General features: G+C 39.2%; 1 protein-coding gene across 1 annotated transcript in view; it reads right to left on the bottom strand.

The window, feature by feature from the left end:
• CDCA2 (cell division cycle associated 2) overlaps positions 1-18,007 on the bottom strand; it is a 49,196-nt gene that overhangs the window by 5,139 nt on the left and 26,050 nt on the right. Inside the window, exons 9-13 of the mRNA XM_029937974.1 lie at positions 17,143-17,227; positions 16,456-16,700; positions 12,217-12,295; positions 10,275-10,375; positions 9,270-9,407 (exon numbers count right to left, since the gene is read on the bottom strand). Of these exons, the coding sequence (XP_029793834.1) occupies positions 9,270-9,407; positions 10,275-10,375; positions 12,217-12,295; positions 16,456-16,700; positions 17,143-17,227 (648 nt within the window). The remainder of the gene's footprint in view (positions 1-9,269; positions 9,408-10,274; positions 10,376-12,216; positions 12,296-16,455; positions 16,701-17,142; positions 17,228-18,007) is intronic.

Raw genomic sequence — 18,007 nt, 5'->3', positions numbered from 1 at the left:
AAGGAGAAGGAGCCTGAAAACAACGAAGGCTCACTGCACAGTGATTCAGAGAGTGACAACATTTGATTTTACATTTAAGAAAGATCAATTGGGTGAAAATATAGAAACTAATGATGTGACGGAGGATATTCAAGAGTTCGAAAATGGCACAGAACTGTATGTTCCTTGAGAGATCTATAGATATCCTGTGAAAACAAAACAAAATAAAACATTCCATGGAAAAATAATTTTAGAACTGTACAAGATAAATGTTCCTCCTGGTGATTTACAATATACGTTTACCATTAAATCCTGAGAAGTCCTCGGTATAAATAGCCTCTATACACATTAGGAAAATACTGGGTTAACGATTTTCCCGGGAAATACTTTTTTTCTATGGAACATCTGTTGACACTCCATGGAACAGTTGGGAAACGATAGCTTGGTCAGTGGATGTGGAAACCAAGAGAAAAAAATCTTGCGGTCCACAGAGGAACTGCAAAAGAGAACAGATGGGTCTCCGGTGCTGGGTGCCTGACTCTGCCACCCACCTGCCCAAGACCTTAGATATGTTACCACCCCTCTCTGGACCTCATTCTCCTCCTCTGCAAAATGGGAAGCACACCAGCACACACCACAGAAAGCTGTGGCGAGCACTAAGTTAACATAAATGGGAAGAGAAGGCTTGATCCACACACAGAAAGAGCTAGGTGTCAACCATTCTTGTTCTTTTAAATTCCTTCCTAGTATTATGAGAAATGATATGGGGGAAATAGTCTTAATACCAAATTATGCTTAGTATTACAGTGTGACAGACACGGGCCCTACCTACACAGTGAATACACTATAGTCAATGTCATCCAGTTATGACTTGTAGGACAGTTTCTGATTCATAGGTATAAAAAAATACCCGTCTAGCAGGATTTGGGGCATCTCTATTTATATATGACTGAAGTCCCTGCAACAGTGCCTGGCACATAATGACTTCCCAACAAACAAGACTGAACAAATGAATAAAGAAATGTAGAAGAAAAGGTGTAGGTAAACTTCATAAAATTTGCTAAACGTGATGAAAAGTAATGGTTTTCTCATTGTCACGGGCCAAGAGAAGTGCAACGCCCACAGAGCAGAGCAAAGGCTAAAGCCCCTGTGCTCTGTCAGGAACACTCATCTGGCATGGCCTAGCTTACCTGCAGAGGCTAGACCTTATCAAAATTCAATCTTACCAATACAAAAGCCTTGCTTAGACTCTAATGAAGAAGTCACACGTGACTGGAACCCTAGGGAAGACACTGGTGTGCAAACAGTTAGGATGGTTTATGACTTGAAGCAGATAGAGAACAACTGAAGGTATTACCCCCAAAGTGATTCTAGAATCACCAATATTTCTTCTCAGATGGTAAAGGAGGTCATGAAACAGAAGCAGATACATAAGTTGCTTCCTGAGTAGCTTTAAGATTATTTAAAAATAATTCATGGGCTGCAACCAAGCAATAGCACTACTAAGAATTTATCCAAAGGATACAAAACTGCTGATTCAGAGGGGCAGACGCATCACAATGTTTATAGCAGTGCTATCGACAATAGCCAAAGTATGGAAAGAGTCCAAATGTCCACTGACTGATGAATGGATTAAGAAGATGTGGTATATAGGGACGTCTGGGTGGCTCAGTCGGTTGAGCGTCTGACTTTGGCTCAGATCATGATCTCTTGGCTTAGGTCATGATCTCGCAGTTCCTGAGTTCAAGCCTCATTTTGGCTCTGTGCTGACAGCTCAGAGCCTGGAGCCTCCTCAGATTCTGTGTCTCCCTCGCTCGTTGCCCCTCCCCTGCTCATGCTCCATTTCCTTCAAAAATAAATAAACATTATTTTTAAAAAGGTGTGGTATGTTCATATATATAGTGGAATACTACTTGGCTATGAAAAAGAAGGAAATCTTGCCATTTCCAACAACGATAGATGGAACTGGAGGGTCCTATGCTACGTGAAATAAGTCAGAGAAACAGATATGTTTTCACTCATATGTGGAAACTGGGAATCTTAACAGAAGACCATGGGAGAAGAGAAAGAAAAAATAATAGTTACAAACAGAGGAAGGCAAACCATAAGAGACTATTAAATACAGAGAATAAACTAAGGGATAATGAGATGGGGATTTGGTGGGATAGGGAAAATGGGTGATGGGTATTGGGCACTGAGGAAGGCACATGTTGGGATGAGCAATGGGTGTTTGTTTTTTAATTTTTTTTCCTAACATTTATTATTGAGACAGAAAGAGAGAGCATGAGCATGGGAAAGGCAGAGAGATGAGGAGACACAGAATCAGAAGCAGGCTCCAAGCTCTGAGCTGTCAGCACAGGGTCCGACGTGGGGCTCAAACTGACAAACCATGAGATCATGACCTGAGCTGAAGCCAGATGCTTAACCAACTGAGCCACCCACATGCCCTGAGCACTAGGTGTTTTAAGTGATGAATTATAGGAATGTACTTCCAAAGCTAAGAGCACACTGTATACGTTATATGTTAGCTATTTAAAAAAATAATTGATAGGGCACCTGGGTGGCTCAGTTATGCATCCAACTCTTGATTTTGCTCAGGTATAATTCCATGGTTTGCGAGTTCGAGCCCCGTGTTGGCTCTGCACCAACAGCACGGAGCCTACTTTAGATAGTCTCTCTCAAAACTAAATAAACATTTAAAAAGCATACACAGGGCTCCTGGGTAGCTCAGTTGGCCACAAGTCTGGCTCTTGGTTTCCACTCAGGTCATGATCTCACAGTTTTGTGGGTTTGGGCTCCACATCAGGCTCTGCAATGACTGTACTGTGGAGACTACCTGGGACTCCCTCCCTCCCTCCCTGTCTCTGCTGTTCCCCAACTTGAGCTGTCTCTTTCTCAAAATAAATAAATAAACTTTAAAAAAATTCTTAAATAAAAAGTAAATATAATTCACGCACACGGCAACAAATCAAATTGTACAGGAAAGCTTATGATGAGCAGCACACACTTCCTTACCCCCGTTGTTTACGTACTGGTTCCATTTTAAGTTCTTATAGCTAGCTCCATCTCTCTAAATAAGAGGCTCCTATTGGTTTTAACTTTCTTTGATGGAAAATTTCAAACACACAACAGATAGAGAGAATAGTATATTGAACCCCATGCACCCATCATGTAGTTTCAACAATTACTAACAGAAATCAGGATTCATTTATAATCCTCTTCTGTCAGATCATTTTAAAGCAAATCTCAGACATTACCTCACTTCATCCGAAAATCCTACAGTATCTCTAAGAGAGAAGAGCTCCATTTTTTCCTTCACAATAAAATGAAGCATTTTTATCACCTGGCCTCGTATTTTATTGTTGACTTTTTCCTTTCATAATGCAATCCCCCCCCAACTTTTTAAGATATAACTGACACATAACATGTAAGTTTCAGGTATACTGTGCAATGACTTGATATATGCATATATGCAAAATGATTACCTTTTTAAAATAATAACTACTATTCAGCAATAAAGGAACTAATTGTTCATACACAAAAGAACCAGGACAAATCTCCAGAGAATTTTGCTAAGTGGAAAAGAAAGCCAGTCCCAAGGAGTGACTGCATTTCCATAACATTGCCAAACCAACAAACTTCCAGAAGTGGAGAACAGATTGGCAGTTGCCAGTCAAGGCGGGAGTACGCGGGGGAAGTAGACAGAACTACAAAATGGCAAGAGATCCCTGTAGTGATGGAACTGCTCCGTATCTTGACTGTGTTGTCATTTTTCTATGTGACACAGGACAAGTTTTCTTGTTGTCATTGGGGAAAACCAGGCAGAGGGTACGAGGGATTCTTGGGACAGCAGTAAAAATATCTAAAATGATCTCAGAATAAACAGCTTAAACACAAAGAGCAAAGACAACAATTTTCACTACTATTTCATTTCCTCAGAGATCAAATTTCCCCAATTGGCCCATACATGTCTTTTTACAACTGTTCAAATCAGGATTCCGACAAGGTCTTCACACATTCCCTTTGTTGACAGCTTGCTTTTAATCTATGGTTTTCCTTCTTCCCTTGCCATTTATTTGATGAATAAACTGAGGCATCTGTCCAGTAGACTTAGCCAAGCTCTGGATTTGGTTGACTGCAATCATGGTGTCTTTGTTTTACTCTCTCTCCTATACTTCCTAAAACTGGTCATTAGATCCGGGCTTGATTTGTTGTTGTTGTTGTTTTTTTTTTAAAGAGCACCTCCTGGAGACCCGTCGCCTTCCTCACTGCACGGAGGCACACATTCTCTCCCCGGTGACACTGGCTGACCAGTGGGCTCGGGTGTGCAGTCCACTCCGTCCATCATGCTCCTCCCTCAGCCTTCCACCTAAAGATAAACAACTTTCCTAAAAATAACTTTCCCTCATCAGCTACTTGTTTACCTGAACTTATTTTCCACTTTTCACAAAAACGAGTTGGTGTCCTAGATAGCTTCCAAGGTGACTTTTGAGATTTTTTTTTAAACTATTATGAAGTGTTTTTTCATATCTGAAGTCTTTGTTTCAATCCACTGCAGTTTTTATTTCTGATGGTCACATTGTCCCACCTTGGATGGGATAGTCTGATGTCCCTTCTTGTGGCCCCAGTGGTTTAAGCTTCCATTATTGCACACTGTACAGACCCAGGCTCGTTTCCTACAGGAGCAGGTTAGAAATCGGAAAGCAGCCATTTCACTTGATCAATTGTAGCTGAAAATGGTGTTAAGAAATGTCACTCTAGAAGGACACCTGGGTAGCTCAGTCAGTTAAGCATCTGACCTCAGCTCAGGTCATGGTCTCAGGGTTTGTGAGTTTGAGCCCCACGTCAGGCTCTGTGCAGACAGTTCAGAGCCTGGAACCTGCTTTGGATTCTGCATCTCCGTCTCTCTGCCTGCACTCCCTGCCCATGGCTTGTGCTAGGCATGGAGACAGCTTAAGATTCATTTCCTCCCTCTCTCTCTCTCTCTCTCTCTCTATCTCTGCCCCTCTTCCTCTGCCAAGGAAAGAAGAAAAGAAAGAAGAAAGGGTAAGAGAGAGAAAGAGAGGAAGAGAAAGAAAGAGGAAGAAAAGAGAAGAGCAAAGGAAAGGAAAAGAAAGAAAAAGGAAGAGAAGAGAAAAAAGAAAAGGAAGGGCAATCTAGGTAACAGAAATGCTCACTGTTTCTAAGCCTTGACAGGGCTAGGAAATTTTTTTAAAGGGAAAAAGCATGAATCCATACTGATATTTCCAATCCAAATTTTGCCTAACCAGATTGTGAACTTGACTTTAACAGCTTTAGTGCCTGCTATGGCCAGGCACTGTTCTAAGCATTTTATATGTATTAATTAATTTAATGCACACAATAAACTTATAAATTAAGTACCATTATTATCCTTATTTTAAAACCAATAGAGAAATCCTAAGAATCTTTCCCGCCATTCCACAGGTAGGACACGGTCAAGCCAGAATTTAGAACCCAGGTTGTCTGCTCCAGAACCTGCAATGGTAACCTCTATACTGTAGAGTTAACACCCTCACTTCCATCTTCTCTATCCACTTTTCTCACCTTCTGCTAGTAGCTACATATGGATTGTCTTGCACGACAATCAAGGTTTCTTGGGGTTTTTTTTCCCACACTCGCAGGCCAATCAAGGTTTTAAAGCTTTGCCTTTAGTTGAGAACAAATAGCATTTGCATTACGACTGTGTAAACATTTTTCAGTGTCTGACAAAGACACAGCTCATATTCCTTTCCTCTGGCGCCTCCTGTAGAGGATTCCTAGCACTAGAAAACATACTTTTAAAAAAATATAATTTATTGTCAAATTGGCTTATAATAAATAAACTTAAGGAAAACAAAAAACAAACAAATAAATAAAAGACCAAATGAGAGGCAGCTGGGTGGCTCAGTGGGTTAAGCACCGACTATGGCTCAGGTCTTGATCTCACAGTCCTTGAGTTTGAGCCCCATGTCAGGCTCTGTGCTGACACCTAGGAGCCTGGAGCCTGCTTTGGATTCCGTGTCTCCCTCTCTTTCTCTGTCCCTCCCCTGTTGTGCTCTGTCTCTGTCTCTGTCAAAAATAAATAAACATAAAAAATAGAAAAAAGAAAACATACTTTTCCTTAACACTCCTTTATTGTTTGAAATCACAATAATATTTGCTTTGTATTTACTCCAAAACTTTTATTTGAAATGGTATACGTATATAATTACCTTTCTTTTTCTTCTGATACAACACACCTTCCACTTTTTCAATCCTACATCTGTTTGGTTTTCTCTCCATACAACTTCTCCCTCGAGCACTCTTTCCCCTTGCTCCAATCTGGACTTGCTGCTCTAGGCTGGCTGGACAATCATGTTTAGAAATTTCTCTCGCACTGCGCTTCTGTATTAGGAGGTCTGCTGTGCTCTGAACTCTTACACTTACTTCCTCAACCTGCTGGAGTATCTATCTCCTTCAGTCATATCCAAAGAAAAACTTGCAGAGTCCTTGAGTGTCTCAATTTCTTTATTTTTTTTTTTCTTTCATGCTTAACTGAATTTGGGGGTTTAGAGTACGGAGCTGAAATCAAGTTTCTTTCAAAACTTTAAAGGTCCTGTTCAATTCTTTCAGCGTTCAGGCTGCTGGTTAACCTGATAACATGCTGACTCTTGTTTCCTGGGAGAGGCCCACTTTCCTTGTTATCTTTATTGTCCAATCTCACACTGGCAGGTGGAAGTCCCGTTGCTGCACAAATAGGCCCTTATAACACAAATAGTCCTGTTTTCCAATCTGCGGTTTCCCCTTCTATTTTAACAATGTCTTCCGTTCTGTTCTCCTGTTCTTTCTGAGATACCTGTGAGGTCTCCAAAGAGTCAGCTTTCATGTGTCTTCTTACTTGCTTCTCTTGCTCTACCTTCTAGGAGACATTCCTTAACTTTATTCTTCAGCCAACGACTAAATTTTACATATTTAAGAATACGTCTTTCTCTGCTTCTCTTTTATAGAATCCCCTTCTTGGTTTTATGCAGATACTTTCTTAAATCTGAGTATATCAGGACTTTTTTCTTTTTTAATAAAGTTTCCTTCCATTCCCTGAAAAACACCTCTTTCTGGGGCTAGTTTTTCAACTTCTGTATATTGGTCTTTTGTGTTCTTGTTTCTACTCAGTTGTCTGATTTCACAGAAAAGACTGGATACATTGGCCTGAGGTTCCTCTACTTTCCAGCACAGTCTCTCTCCGGTATGGGACTTCTACTAGGAACCCTGGGTAAGGTGGGATAGAACAGGGAGTGTCAACCTTAGGTGAGCAAGCTGTCAGGACTATGGGACTTTCTAAATGCCAGAATGAGGGCTTTCGCCTATATGACATCTGTTCTGAGACAGGAGAACACGGTTGGGGAGGCGCCAACTGATGCAAACCGTCTCTATTTCTGTTTCCCACTCTTGCCACCACTCTGTTTAGCAGCCGACACTGGGCCCAGAGTCTGCTGGGCTCCCCACGGGCAGGCTGGCTCCCACTGGCTCTCTGGCCCCCTTGGAGCACGGTCCAGGCTGTAAGTCTACCTCTTTCATCTGTCAACCTGCCCTCATCCACTCTGTCTTCTAGAGATTCACTGAAGGCTCTTATCTATTGGGTAATATCTCTCCTCACGTCCTTCCTCTTCTCACTGCCATTCTGAGTCTAGTCTTTTTATTATATCAATTATTTGAATCCGTGGAGTCCTGGGAGGGGTTGAAACAAACTTTACTGCTCAATCCTCCTTGAACTTTCTATTGATTTTATGTGAAGAAACATGTTTACGTTAAGGTAACAGTGTTTTTTAGAGTATGAAGAAAATCAGTTTCTGATGCAATAAGATGTATATATATATATATATATATATATTTTTAAACTTACGTTTATTTTTTTCAGCAAAAGGATCTTTCAATGGAGTGTGACCAAAAGGAGGGATTGAACCACGAAAACTTCTCGTTTCTTCTGGCTTTGCTGACTGGCAGATGTTTGGGCCATGTTTAAGCCAGTTTTTGTTTAATGGAACAGGATGGAAGTTTGCTGACTGTTTTGCAGGGGGAGAGTGTTGTGGTAAAATTGGCAAGTTTAGTTTTAGAAAAGTAGATATCGGAGGTGCTTACAGGATGATTTGAGAAGTCTAGTAGGCTGCTAACGATGTTTATAGATCAGAAAAATTTGAGAGCCATCAACCATGCTGCCTATGACATCACCCAGAAAATACACAATTTGGAAAGGCAAAGAGTAGAACTCTGGGTAATACAAACTAAGGGTGGGTGAAAGAAAATAAATCTTTAATGAGACTGTAAAGGATGTTCTCGATTATGTCAAATGCTGCTGAGGTGGTAAGCTGTACTGGATTTCACTTAGTAAGCTACTCAATACCTTGGAAAAATACTTCAAGTGAAGAAGGAGAAAAGGATACACCAGACTTCAGGTAATATCTGAAACTATGACTCTAGCTGAGGAGCACCTGTGTGAGTCTCTTTAGCAGCAGTGTTAGATGGGAGAGGGGGGACAGATTAATCCAGACGTGAAGGGGAATGGAAAGGTTACTAACAAGAGCTGTTGAAACAGCTCACCCAGTTTGGGGTGAACAGGAAACACAGAAAATGACGGGATGTCTGCTGCTGGAGGGTACAGAGGGGCCAGACCGTTGGTACTGGATGAGGGAATGAGCATGTGGGTGCACAGGAAGCCGGGGCCAGGGAGCAGGACACAGACCACGTACTATGGAAAGTGGGAAGGTCTTCGGTACAAGCAGGCTTGCGGGTGTGGCAGAGGAAGGTCCGCATCACCCGGGTGAAAGGGGTCTGGTGACTGGGGTAAGGTGCTAGACCGCTATCCTGAAGAGACAACTGAAGTCACCTGAGCCAGCACAGGCCCTGAAGTGCTGAGGAAGACAAAGAGCCAGTTTCTAAATTCTTCCTTAAACATGGGGAAGAGATCAAGCCACAGTCAAACAAGTGGCAGATGGTACACTCATCTTTGTCTAAGAAATTAGAGGAATCATCTCAAACGCTGAGGTTGGATCGTATTCAAAGGGAAAAACCAATTTAACATTTGAGTGCCAATGTTTTACTGCACTATGTAAACATAACACAATGAAGAAGATACAAAAACGGTCCTCAGGTAAGTATAACTGAGGACATCATTGCTTATGGCCTTTTCTATTCTATAATTTCAAAACTCTTGGTCCAATGTTAACTAGAAAAAAATTTCTTTCCATGCCTTCCTAACGATACAACAAAGAAACATGCCACTTCTACTCTTACTATATCTTCAAACACACACTTACTTGACTCTTTTTAGGACGTACTCTTTCCGTGTGCTTGCTTTCCTGAGATTTCCTCCTATTAGTTTTCTTTTCTTTACAGGGCTGAGCTTCTGTATTAAGTAAGCTGCAAACATTCTCTTCTGCAAAAGTGATCAACTGCTATAAAAAAAAATTTAAAGTAGGGAGAACCATAAAACGGTTGCATTCTGATATATGTTTTCCACATTTATGTTCCTTACCACGCTGCTTCTACCATTTTATATCCCAGTTCCTCTTAATGCACAAATTCCATTGGAAATATTTTAACCAGTTTAAACTCACATGGGGGAGAATAGGAATTACCCAGTTCTGATCTTATTAAACATAGACCCAAAGAAGCATATGCACTCTGCCCATTAAGGAAAAAACGTTTATCTATTTACCAAATATGTATTAAGCATCTACAATTTAGCAACTAACTGCTATTGAGTTGAATTCTGGCTTTATCACCCAACAGTATCAACTAAAAGCCCTACAATGGCAATATTATATATTTGTGAATGTAAGTAAAAATCCAACTTTATCTAATTATATAATAATATAGGAAAAGACACATATTCAATGGGAGTTATGCTCCTACTAGAAAGCATTAAGACCCAGTGTTAAAAAATAAAACAAAATCTTTTTGTAAAAAGTTATAATTATGCCATTTTCTGGCTCTGTTATTTACATGCTACTCTTTTCCACTGTGTGTACCTCAATAAAATCCATAAAACCACACGGATCCCAAAGAAACATTCCAAGCAGATTACCTTCCACATTAACACAAATTCTGAGAGCATCTTGTTTTTACCATATTTTTCTTCTAATGAAATTAAAATCAAATGAGAAAAAAAAGCATTACCATGGTAATATGTTATGTAGGTATTAGCATATTATGTTAGTGACTGTAATCGAATCAAGATTTTACCTATAACAATTTGACCATAAAAGCAAAAAATCTATAGCAAGATTTAAAAACAAATTGTGCCAAATACAAGCACTTACACTTCTTCGGTTAGAGGCCCGTGTTAGAGCCCGTGTTATTCTACCAACTTTATGGGAGGCTGTCTTCTCATGGTTATTTGAAGAAATAATGGTATCAATGCCTGATGAATAAGACATAAGCAAAATTAGGGTAGCTAAACAAAAGGTTGTACGAGTTATAATTTCTGGATACACTGGGTACTCTTATGGATACCCACTTTTGCTTCTAACATAATATCTAAGCACAAATAATTACCAAGAATAAATTTTGAGATTAAGAAACATTCCTTAAAATTCTAAGTTTTAGGAGCACATGTACTCCAATGTTCATAGCAGCACTTTCTACAATAGCCAAAACATGGAAAAAGTCTAAATATCCATCACCTGATGAGTGGATCAAGAAGATGTGGTATATATACACAATGGAGTACTATGTGGCAATGAGGAAGAATGAAATATGGCCATTTGTAGCAAAGTGGATGGACCTTGAGGGTGTCATGCTAAGCGAAATAAGTCAGGCAGAGAAGGATAAATATCATATGTTTGCATTCATAGGTCTAACAGGAAAGACCTGGCAGGGGACCATGGGGAAAGGAAGAGGGAAAGAGGAGAGTGAGGGACACAGATCATGGGAGACTACTGAATACTGAAAACGAACCATGGACTGAAGGGGGGGGGGGAGGGAGAGAGGGTGATGGTCATGGTGGGGGGCACTTGTGGGGAGAAGCCCTGGGTTTTATATGGAAACCAATTTGACAATAAACTATTAAAAAAATAAATAAAAAATAAATAAATAAAATTCTATGTTTACTGAACACCCAGAAACTGTCACCACTTTCCATGGAGACTGCCTATTACCCTAAGATAACAGATTAAATCACATTACAGTAAATACCATATTATCAATGATGTCCATTTACTCCAAGCTACATGTTGTACAATGAAATTGCAATAAAGGGAATTAAGATGATCATGAAAATGATTTATTTAATTTACAGAATTCAAGCAATTTTTCATTTATCACTTTTAATGGTGTAAATGAAAGGTAGCATAATGTGTGCTAAAGAGCAGTCTTTGGAATACGACAGACTATGCTTCCACGTTTGGCTCTAATTGCACACGACAGGCTTTGGGATTCTGTACCAGTGAACCTGGTTTGTGTCATCTAGCTAATGAGAAGGCACCACAGGCCTTTGAACAAAAGGGAGACATGAATAATGGTTCCCATCCTAAGTGCTTTTCCCATGACATCTGTCATCTAAGTCCTGGTTTGCCTTGTCATGATCATAAAAAAGCTGGAGACCTTGAAAAGTACCTGTGCCCAAAAGGCCAAGTTAATGTTGGTGAATAGTTCTGGATACCGAAAAATGATCCGTATGATCCAGATCATTCAGCTGCACCATCTATCAAACAAAAGGAGCTTACTATTGATAATTGAGACTTGAGAGGGCAACTCCATTGGCTACAGGGACTTGAAAAATGGCACCACCTGTCTATGGAGGTTCAGTGTGAGTGATTCAAAGGTGTGAGACTTGGATGGGCAAGAGACTTCTTATAAGCTTTTTTGTACTATTTGATTTTTTTTAGTTTTGCTTTTTTAAATGTTTATTTATTTTTTTTTAGAGAGACAGAGACAGCATAAGCATGGGAGGGGCAGAGAGAGGGAGACACAGAATCCAAAGCAGGTCACAGGCTGTCAGCACAGACCCTAACTTGAACTTGAACTCACAAACCAGTCTGAACTCACAAACCATGAGATCATGACATGAGCCGAAGTCGGATGCCTAATCAACTGAGGCACCCAGGTAGGTGCCTAGGTGCTCCAATACTATTTGGATTTTTAAACCAAGTATGCATTGTTATAATAAAATTAAAAACTTAAAAAGGAATTAAGGAGATTTAGTTTCATATTTATACACACTAAAAATGACACTTGTATGACAAGATTAAAAAAAGTTACTACCTGGAAGAGTCTCAGAGCCTGAAGACTTATTAAGAGGACTCAGAACTGCAAATGATACCTGAAGAGGTTCTATGTTTTCCTGAACAAAGAAAAACAAGAGTAGAAATCAGACATCCTTAGATTTAGTGAACACATAATGTTCCCATAAGAAAGGAAGGATTTATTTTTGTAGGTGGAATTGTAGTAATCATAAAGATGGGAAATCAATAAAAGAAAAAAAAGTCAAAGCAAAACAAACATATTGGATATAAACATATATTTTATAGTTTTTACCCAATCTTTAATGAAACTATGTTTATTACCTACAGTCCAACAAATAAAAATAAAACATTAAATGAAAGTAGCCATAATGATCCACTTACAAGTTACTCTTTGATTTACTTAAAATCACACAACTCAACTTTAAAATAAATGGGGCATTCCGTTAATATATGTAACATAACATTTCAATATTATTCAGGGGCAATTCAGGGAAAATGGCAATATAAATGCAGCCCCACACAACTGCCAGTATGATGGCAGCTGTTGGTTTCTCAGAGAAAAAGACTTGCGAGTTTGAAGAAACTTGTCTTTAATTATCAGTTTGGCTCAGAGGTGGGGGTTTGTTTTTTTTTTTTGGTCATTATTATTTTTTTATCAGAAATGACCATATGGCTTTTCTTAGTTTAATATGATGAATTACAGATTGTTTTTCAAATATTAAACCAACTTCGCATCTCTGGGTTAACTCCTACTTGGTCACGAGGTAGTGTCTTTATGTATCATGTTCATGAGGGTACTGGATTGTAGTTTTCTTAAAAATGTCTCATAATGAAATAAACATTTAAAAGGGAAAAAATGGGATGTGTACATTTAATGAATACACATTTGATTCATGGAGCTGTGATTGTCAACAGCTGCTACTAAAAATTCTGAAAACTGAACAAATGGAAAGATGACGTCTGATGACGGTGCCAGGTTAATGCTGACATTAATGAACTGGGAATTACTCCCATCCCCTCAATTCGCCGGAAAGAGTCTCTGCAAAATTGGGTCTTCCCAGCTTTGGCAGAATTTGGTAGAATTCATTAGCAAAGTCGTCTGGACAGGCAGTTTTCCATGTGGGAAGATTTTGAATACAACTTCAATTTCTTCAGTTAATATAGGGAGAATGAGGGAAGGGATTTCTTCTCAAGTGAGATTTGGTAGTTTGTGTTTTTCAAGAAATATGTCTAGCTTACCTAAATTGTTGAATTTATTGGCATTAAGTTTTTCATAATACTTCCTGATTATCCTTTGATCTGTATTAACCTTCTACTACCTGTTAGAATGGACAGTTACCACTCATTGGTAATGGGAGTAGAATCCCTTTTCCCTGGAACAGTCTGATTACAAGTTTACTCATGTTGTTTTTTTACGGCATAATCTTTTTATTTCAAGTATATTTCTTTATTGCTTTTGTTTTTTTACTTCATTGATTTCTGCATTTATCTGTATTAATTCCTTCTGCTTACTGTGGCTTTAGTTGCTTTTCTTTTATCAGTCCCTTAAAGTGCAAGTGGAGGTAATCAGTTTGTCTCTTAGGATGAAATACAGGTTTTATTCCCCTCTAAGCCCATTCTAGGGGCATCCCATACATTTTTGTTGTTTTCCTGTTGTTTACGGTTTACAGCACTCATTTTTAACTCATACGACTTAGTGTACAGGTTAAAAAACCCTCCCGGCCTCTATACCATGTTACTTTTGTTGTATACTTTACTAGCTAGGCTATAAACTAAACAATAGTTATTCTTGCCTTAAACAATCTTTTATAGAGATTAATAATAATAATAAAGGCTGTTATATTCACCCACATGTTTTCAATGCTCTTCATTTCTTTGCTAGATTTCCATCTCTTTCTGATGAAGGGACTTCCCATAATATTTCTCCTAATGCTAAGCCGCTACAGTAATAAAGTCTCTCAGCTTCCAGATGTCTGAAAATGTCTGTTCTTCACCTCTGTTCTGAAATATATTTTAACTGGGTATAGAATTCTATGTTGACAAGTTTTTGTTGTTGTTGTTGTTTGGGTTTTGGCTCCAAGTAATTAAGTGTGTCTTCAAAAGATGCTATCTTGTCCTCTGGCTCGCACAGTTTCTAATGAGAGTTCTGCTGCCTCTCAAATTATGGTTTTCTTATGTCATATGTCTTTTTATTCTGGTTCCTTTCAGGCTATGTATCCCCAATTCTAAGCAATGATGTGTCTTTGTGTACTATTTCATGTTTCCTGTGCTGGGAATTTGTTGAACTTCAGGATCTGTGAGTTTATTATTTTATCAAATTGGAAAATTTTCCATCATTAAGTTCTAAGTATTTTTTTTTGTCTGTTCTGTCTGATCTCTCCTCTCTGTTGGGACTCTAATTACATGTATATTATGCCACCTAAAGTTGTCCCAGCTCACTTCTGCTCATTTTTACTCTTTCATGGAGAATAATTTGTTGTTTATCCTTACGTTGGGTAATCTTTTCTTTTGCCGACTCTAACAGGCTATTTATCTCATTCAACCTAATTTTTTCCCCCAAGATCAAAATTTTCAGAGTTCAAGTTGGATCCTTTCTGTATTTCATGTTTTTATCAAGCTCAATCTTTCCTCCACTTCTTGAACATATGAGAGATAGATTAAAAAAAAACTTTCAATGCCTTCATCTATAAACTCTACAATATGTGTATTTTCTCGGTCTACTTTTAATGATTGATTTTTCTCTTCATTATGGGGGCACCTTTTTTAATACATCTATTAGTTTTTAATTGGATGCCAGACATTTTGAATGTAATGTTGTTTGACACTGGATAGTTTTGCTATTCTTGAGCTTTGTTATACAATGCAGTAAAGCTACTTAGAGAAAAGTTATATCCTTTCAAAGCTTGCTTTTAAGCTCTGCTGGACTTTCAACCTAATTCTGTTCTACTAGGGAGGCAATATTCTCCTGACTGATGTGTTATGAATCACAAGGTATTTCTACCACTCAGGTTGGTGGAAACTCTATTACAGCCCCTCTGTGAACTCGAGGGATTGTTCCCACTGGTCCATGAATAGTCCTTTCCCTGGCCCCTGCCAGGATACTTACAAGTTCCCAGTGACCAGTGCTCAGCTACAGACTCAAGTGAGAACCTTTACAGAGCTCTCCTCTCTGGTACTCTGACATGACCTCTAGCCTCCTTCACTTTCCCAGACCCAACGCCCATCCCCTCAACTCATGCACACTGCCAGGCTCCACCATGGTAAGCCCCTCCTGTACGGTGGCCTGGCAGTCCAGCCCAGGCAGTGAGTAGGGGCTCTCGTCCAGCTTGCCTCACTTGTTACCCCCCTCTCAGGGATTACTATCCTACGTTTCCTGATGTTAAATGTCTGAGAACCACTGTTTTGTATGTTTTCTGGTTTTTTTTTTAAGTTGTTTCTCATGAAAACATAAATTAAGTCCCTGTGACCCCGTCTTGGCTAAAAGTGGAATATTCTTATTTCAAAGTGTAATAGGCAAGGGAGAGAATGAATGATGGTCCCAATATAAAAATAGGCAATTCTCTAGAGAAGAAATTCAAATGGTTTACAAACATATGAAAAATGTTCAAACCTCACTATAGTAAACTAAAAGTTTTCAAGTCATCTTTTTCTGTTAAGCTATTTTAAAAAGGTATAGTTAATACCCAGGGTTTACAAAGTATGGTCAAATAAAACCATTTATACTGCTATTGAGTCCAAATTGGTACACTTTCTGGATACTCAACAATATGTATCAAAAAGGTGAAAAACATTCCTCTTTGTTCATCTGGTAATTCTACCTACTGAAATTAATCTTAAGGATAAGCTTATATTTACAGTATATCAGGTCTAAGACTGCTGCTCTTTTACATCTTCCCAGCTCTGAGATCTGAGTACAACTGAAAATTCACGGCATGTCGTAGCTTAACATCTAACCTTCCCTCCTGGTGACACATAAAGCTATGGCACATCTTACAGTCCACAGAATTTCAGGTCCACGAAACATGCTGCATACCAGGAACTCGGCAAGTCTGAGAGAACGGGGAATAACCCGTGCACCTGTCGGGACGAGCACAGGCTAAGGGGATAAAAAAAAACCCACCTACAAAGATGCATTAATTTATACCATGATGCATCATTTAGTCCATTTCACATTTTGAAAGCATCATTACTATTCACATAAAACAGGTGAGGTCTAATGAAAATACAAACAAGTTTATGCCGCACTTTGCACACTTACAAGATTCTCCCCCTTGTCATCAAAGTCTGGCTGTGGTAACTGCGCAGGAACTGGTGACTGTTCGAGTAGCAGGGGACTGAAACTACTTAAATCCTTTTTGCGAACAGGTGTTCCTCCTTTCCGCAACGGAGTGTTCGCTGGCAAAGTCTCATCGAACACCTCCGGGCTGAGATCCTCTCCAAAAGTGACTCTCTTCCTCTTCCTGACATTTAGAAAGGCTGGCACTTTACAGCTTTCTTGACCTTCTATAGATAATGAATGGGTAGATTAAACAAAAAATAAGGCTGTATTTCTTATCTAAAGTGCATGCCCCTTTTAGCAGCTACTATTTGTGTAGTAGCAAATACAGTTTATAGAGAAAAGAATTTAAAACGAAAAGGTAAGCAGTATTTCTAATAGAATACAGTAACAGATTTTAAAGTAAATTTTGTATGAATATCTTGGAAGTTTACAGAACTGAAATATCAATTTCCTTTGTAACTGTTACCATGAAGCACAAATGGGCAGATGAAATGAACAGACCAATCCTGAGACTGTCCAAAGAGATTCCAATCAACGGTTTTTCATTCCCATGTACTTTCAGAAGCATCGAGGCATGTAGCAGATCATTGAAAATACCACATACTAGATCAGATTTTTACAAGAAAATGACATCCCCAGGCTTCCAAGTAAATGTGACTTTCTTGCCTGTTGTTTGTTCTTTGCAACGGCCTGCAAGATTTGAGATTAAGCTTGGAGGAACCTCATCATCACAGAGATTATCACAGCGTTCCTAAACAAAATAAACACCAGTGAATAATTTTGCACGTATAAATGCATACTCACAGTCATCAAGAATGGCCACTTTGAACTTTTTTTCTGCAAAAGGTAATACTATAGTGCTTTCATAATTGTTCTGGCTTAGTGACATTAGCCACAAAGGAAAACTGGACTCCCTATATATTACTTTAATAAATAGTATTTTAGGCAAAAACTAAAGAACAGAAATCCATAATATGGGCTAAATGCATTCCATCATTTTTAATCTGACAAATGAAGTCAAGGAAAATGTGAGTGGCTAGAATTATAATGTACTATGGATGGTGTCAGATCAGACTATCTACAGGTATAAGATGTGCACAAAAACAAGAAAATAGGTAAATGGCATAATAGATGTTTTTGTCTTTTAAGCATGGCAAACAGACCTTTTTAAAGTGTGTAAATCTCCTGTCCACACGACTATATTCCTGAGTTAGGACCAAGGAGAGAAGGCAGTGTCTATCCCTCTCTGCTTCCCCAGAAGATTACAGAGTTGGTGAGGAAGGGACAGTGGGAGTCTTGAAGCACCGAACGAGGCAAAACTCAACACCGGGCCACTGGCGGGAAGCAGGGAAGGGCCAGGGTGGTGGGCCGCACGAGTCACCCACATCATCATCTGCTTCCCAAGCCCTGAACCAGCCCTTCTCTAGAGCTGCTCGTTTCTCCAGCACCCCCATTCCAAGGGCCCCACTTTCTCTAAGCAAATGCTCTGCCCTAAACAACCCTCCTTGAGCAACTCAAGTCCACTTCATTT

This window comes from Suricata suricatta, chromosome 1 (genome assembly GCF_006229205.1).
Source record: "Suricata suricatta isolate VVHF042 chromosome 1, meerkat_22Aug2017_6uvM2_HiC, whole genome shotgun sequence".
Classification (NCBI taxonomy): domain Eukaryota; kingdom Metazoa; phylum Chordata; class Mammalia; order Carnivora; family Herpestidae; genus Suricata; species Suricata suricatta.
Note: the sequence above shows the minus strand (reverse complement) of the source record. Positions and strands in the feature narration are given on the sequence as shown.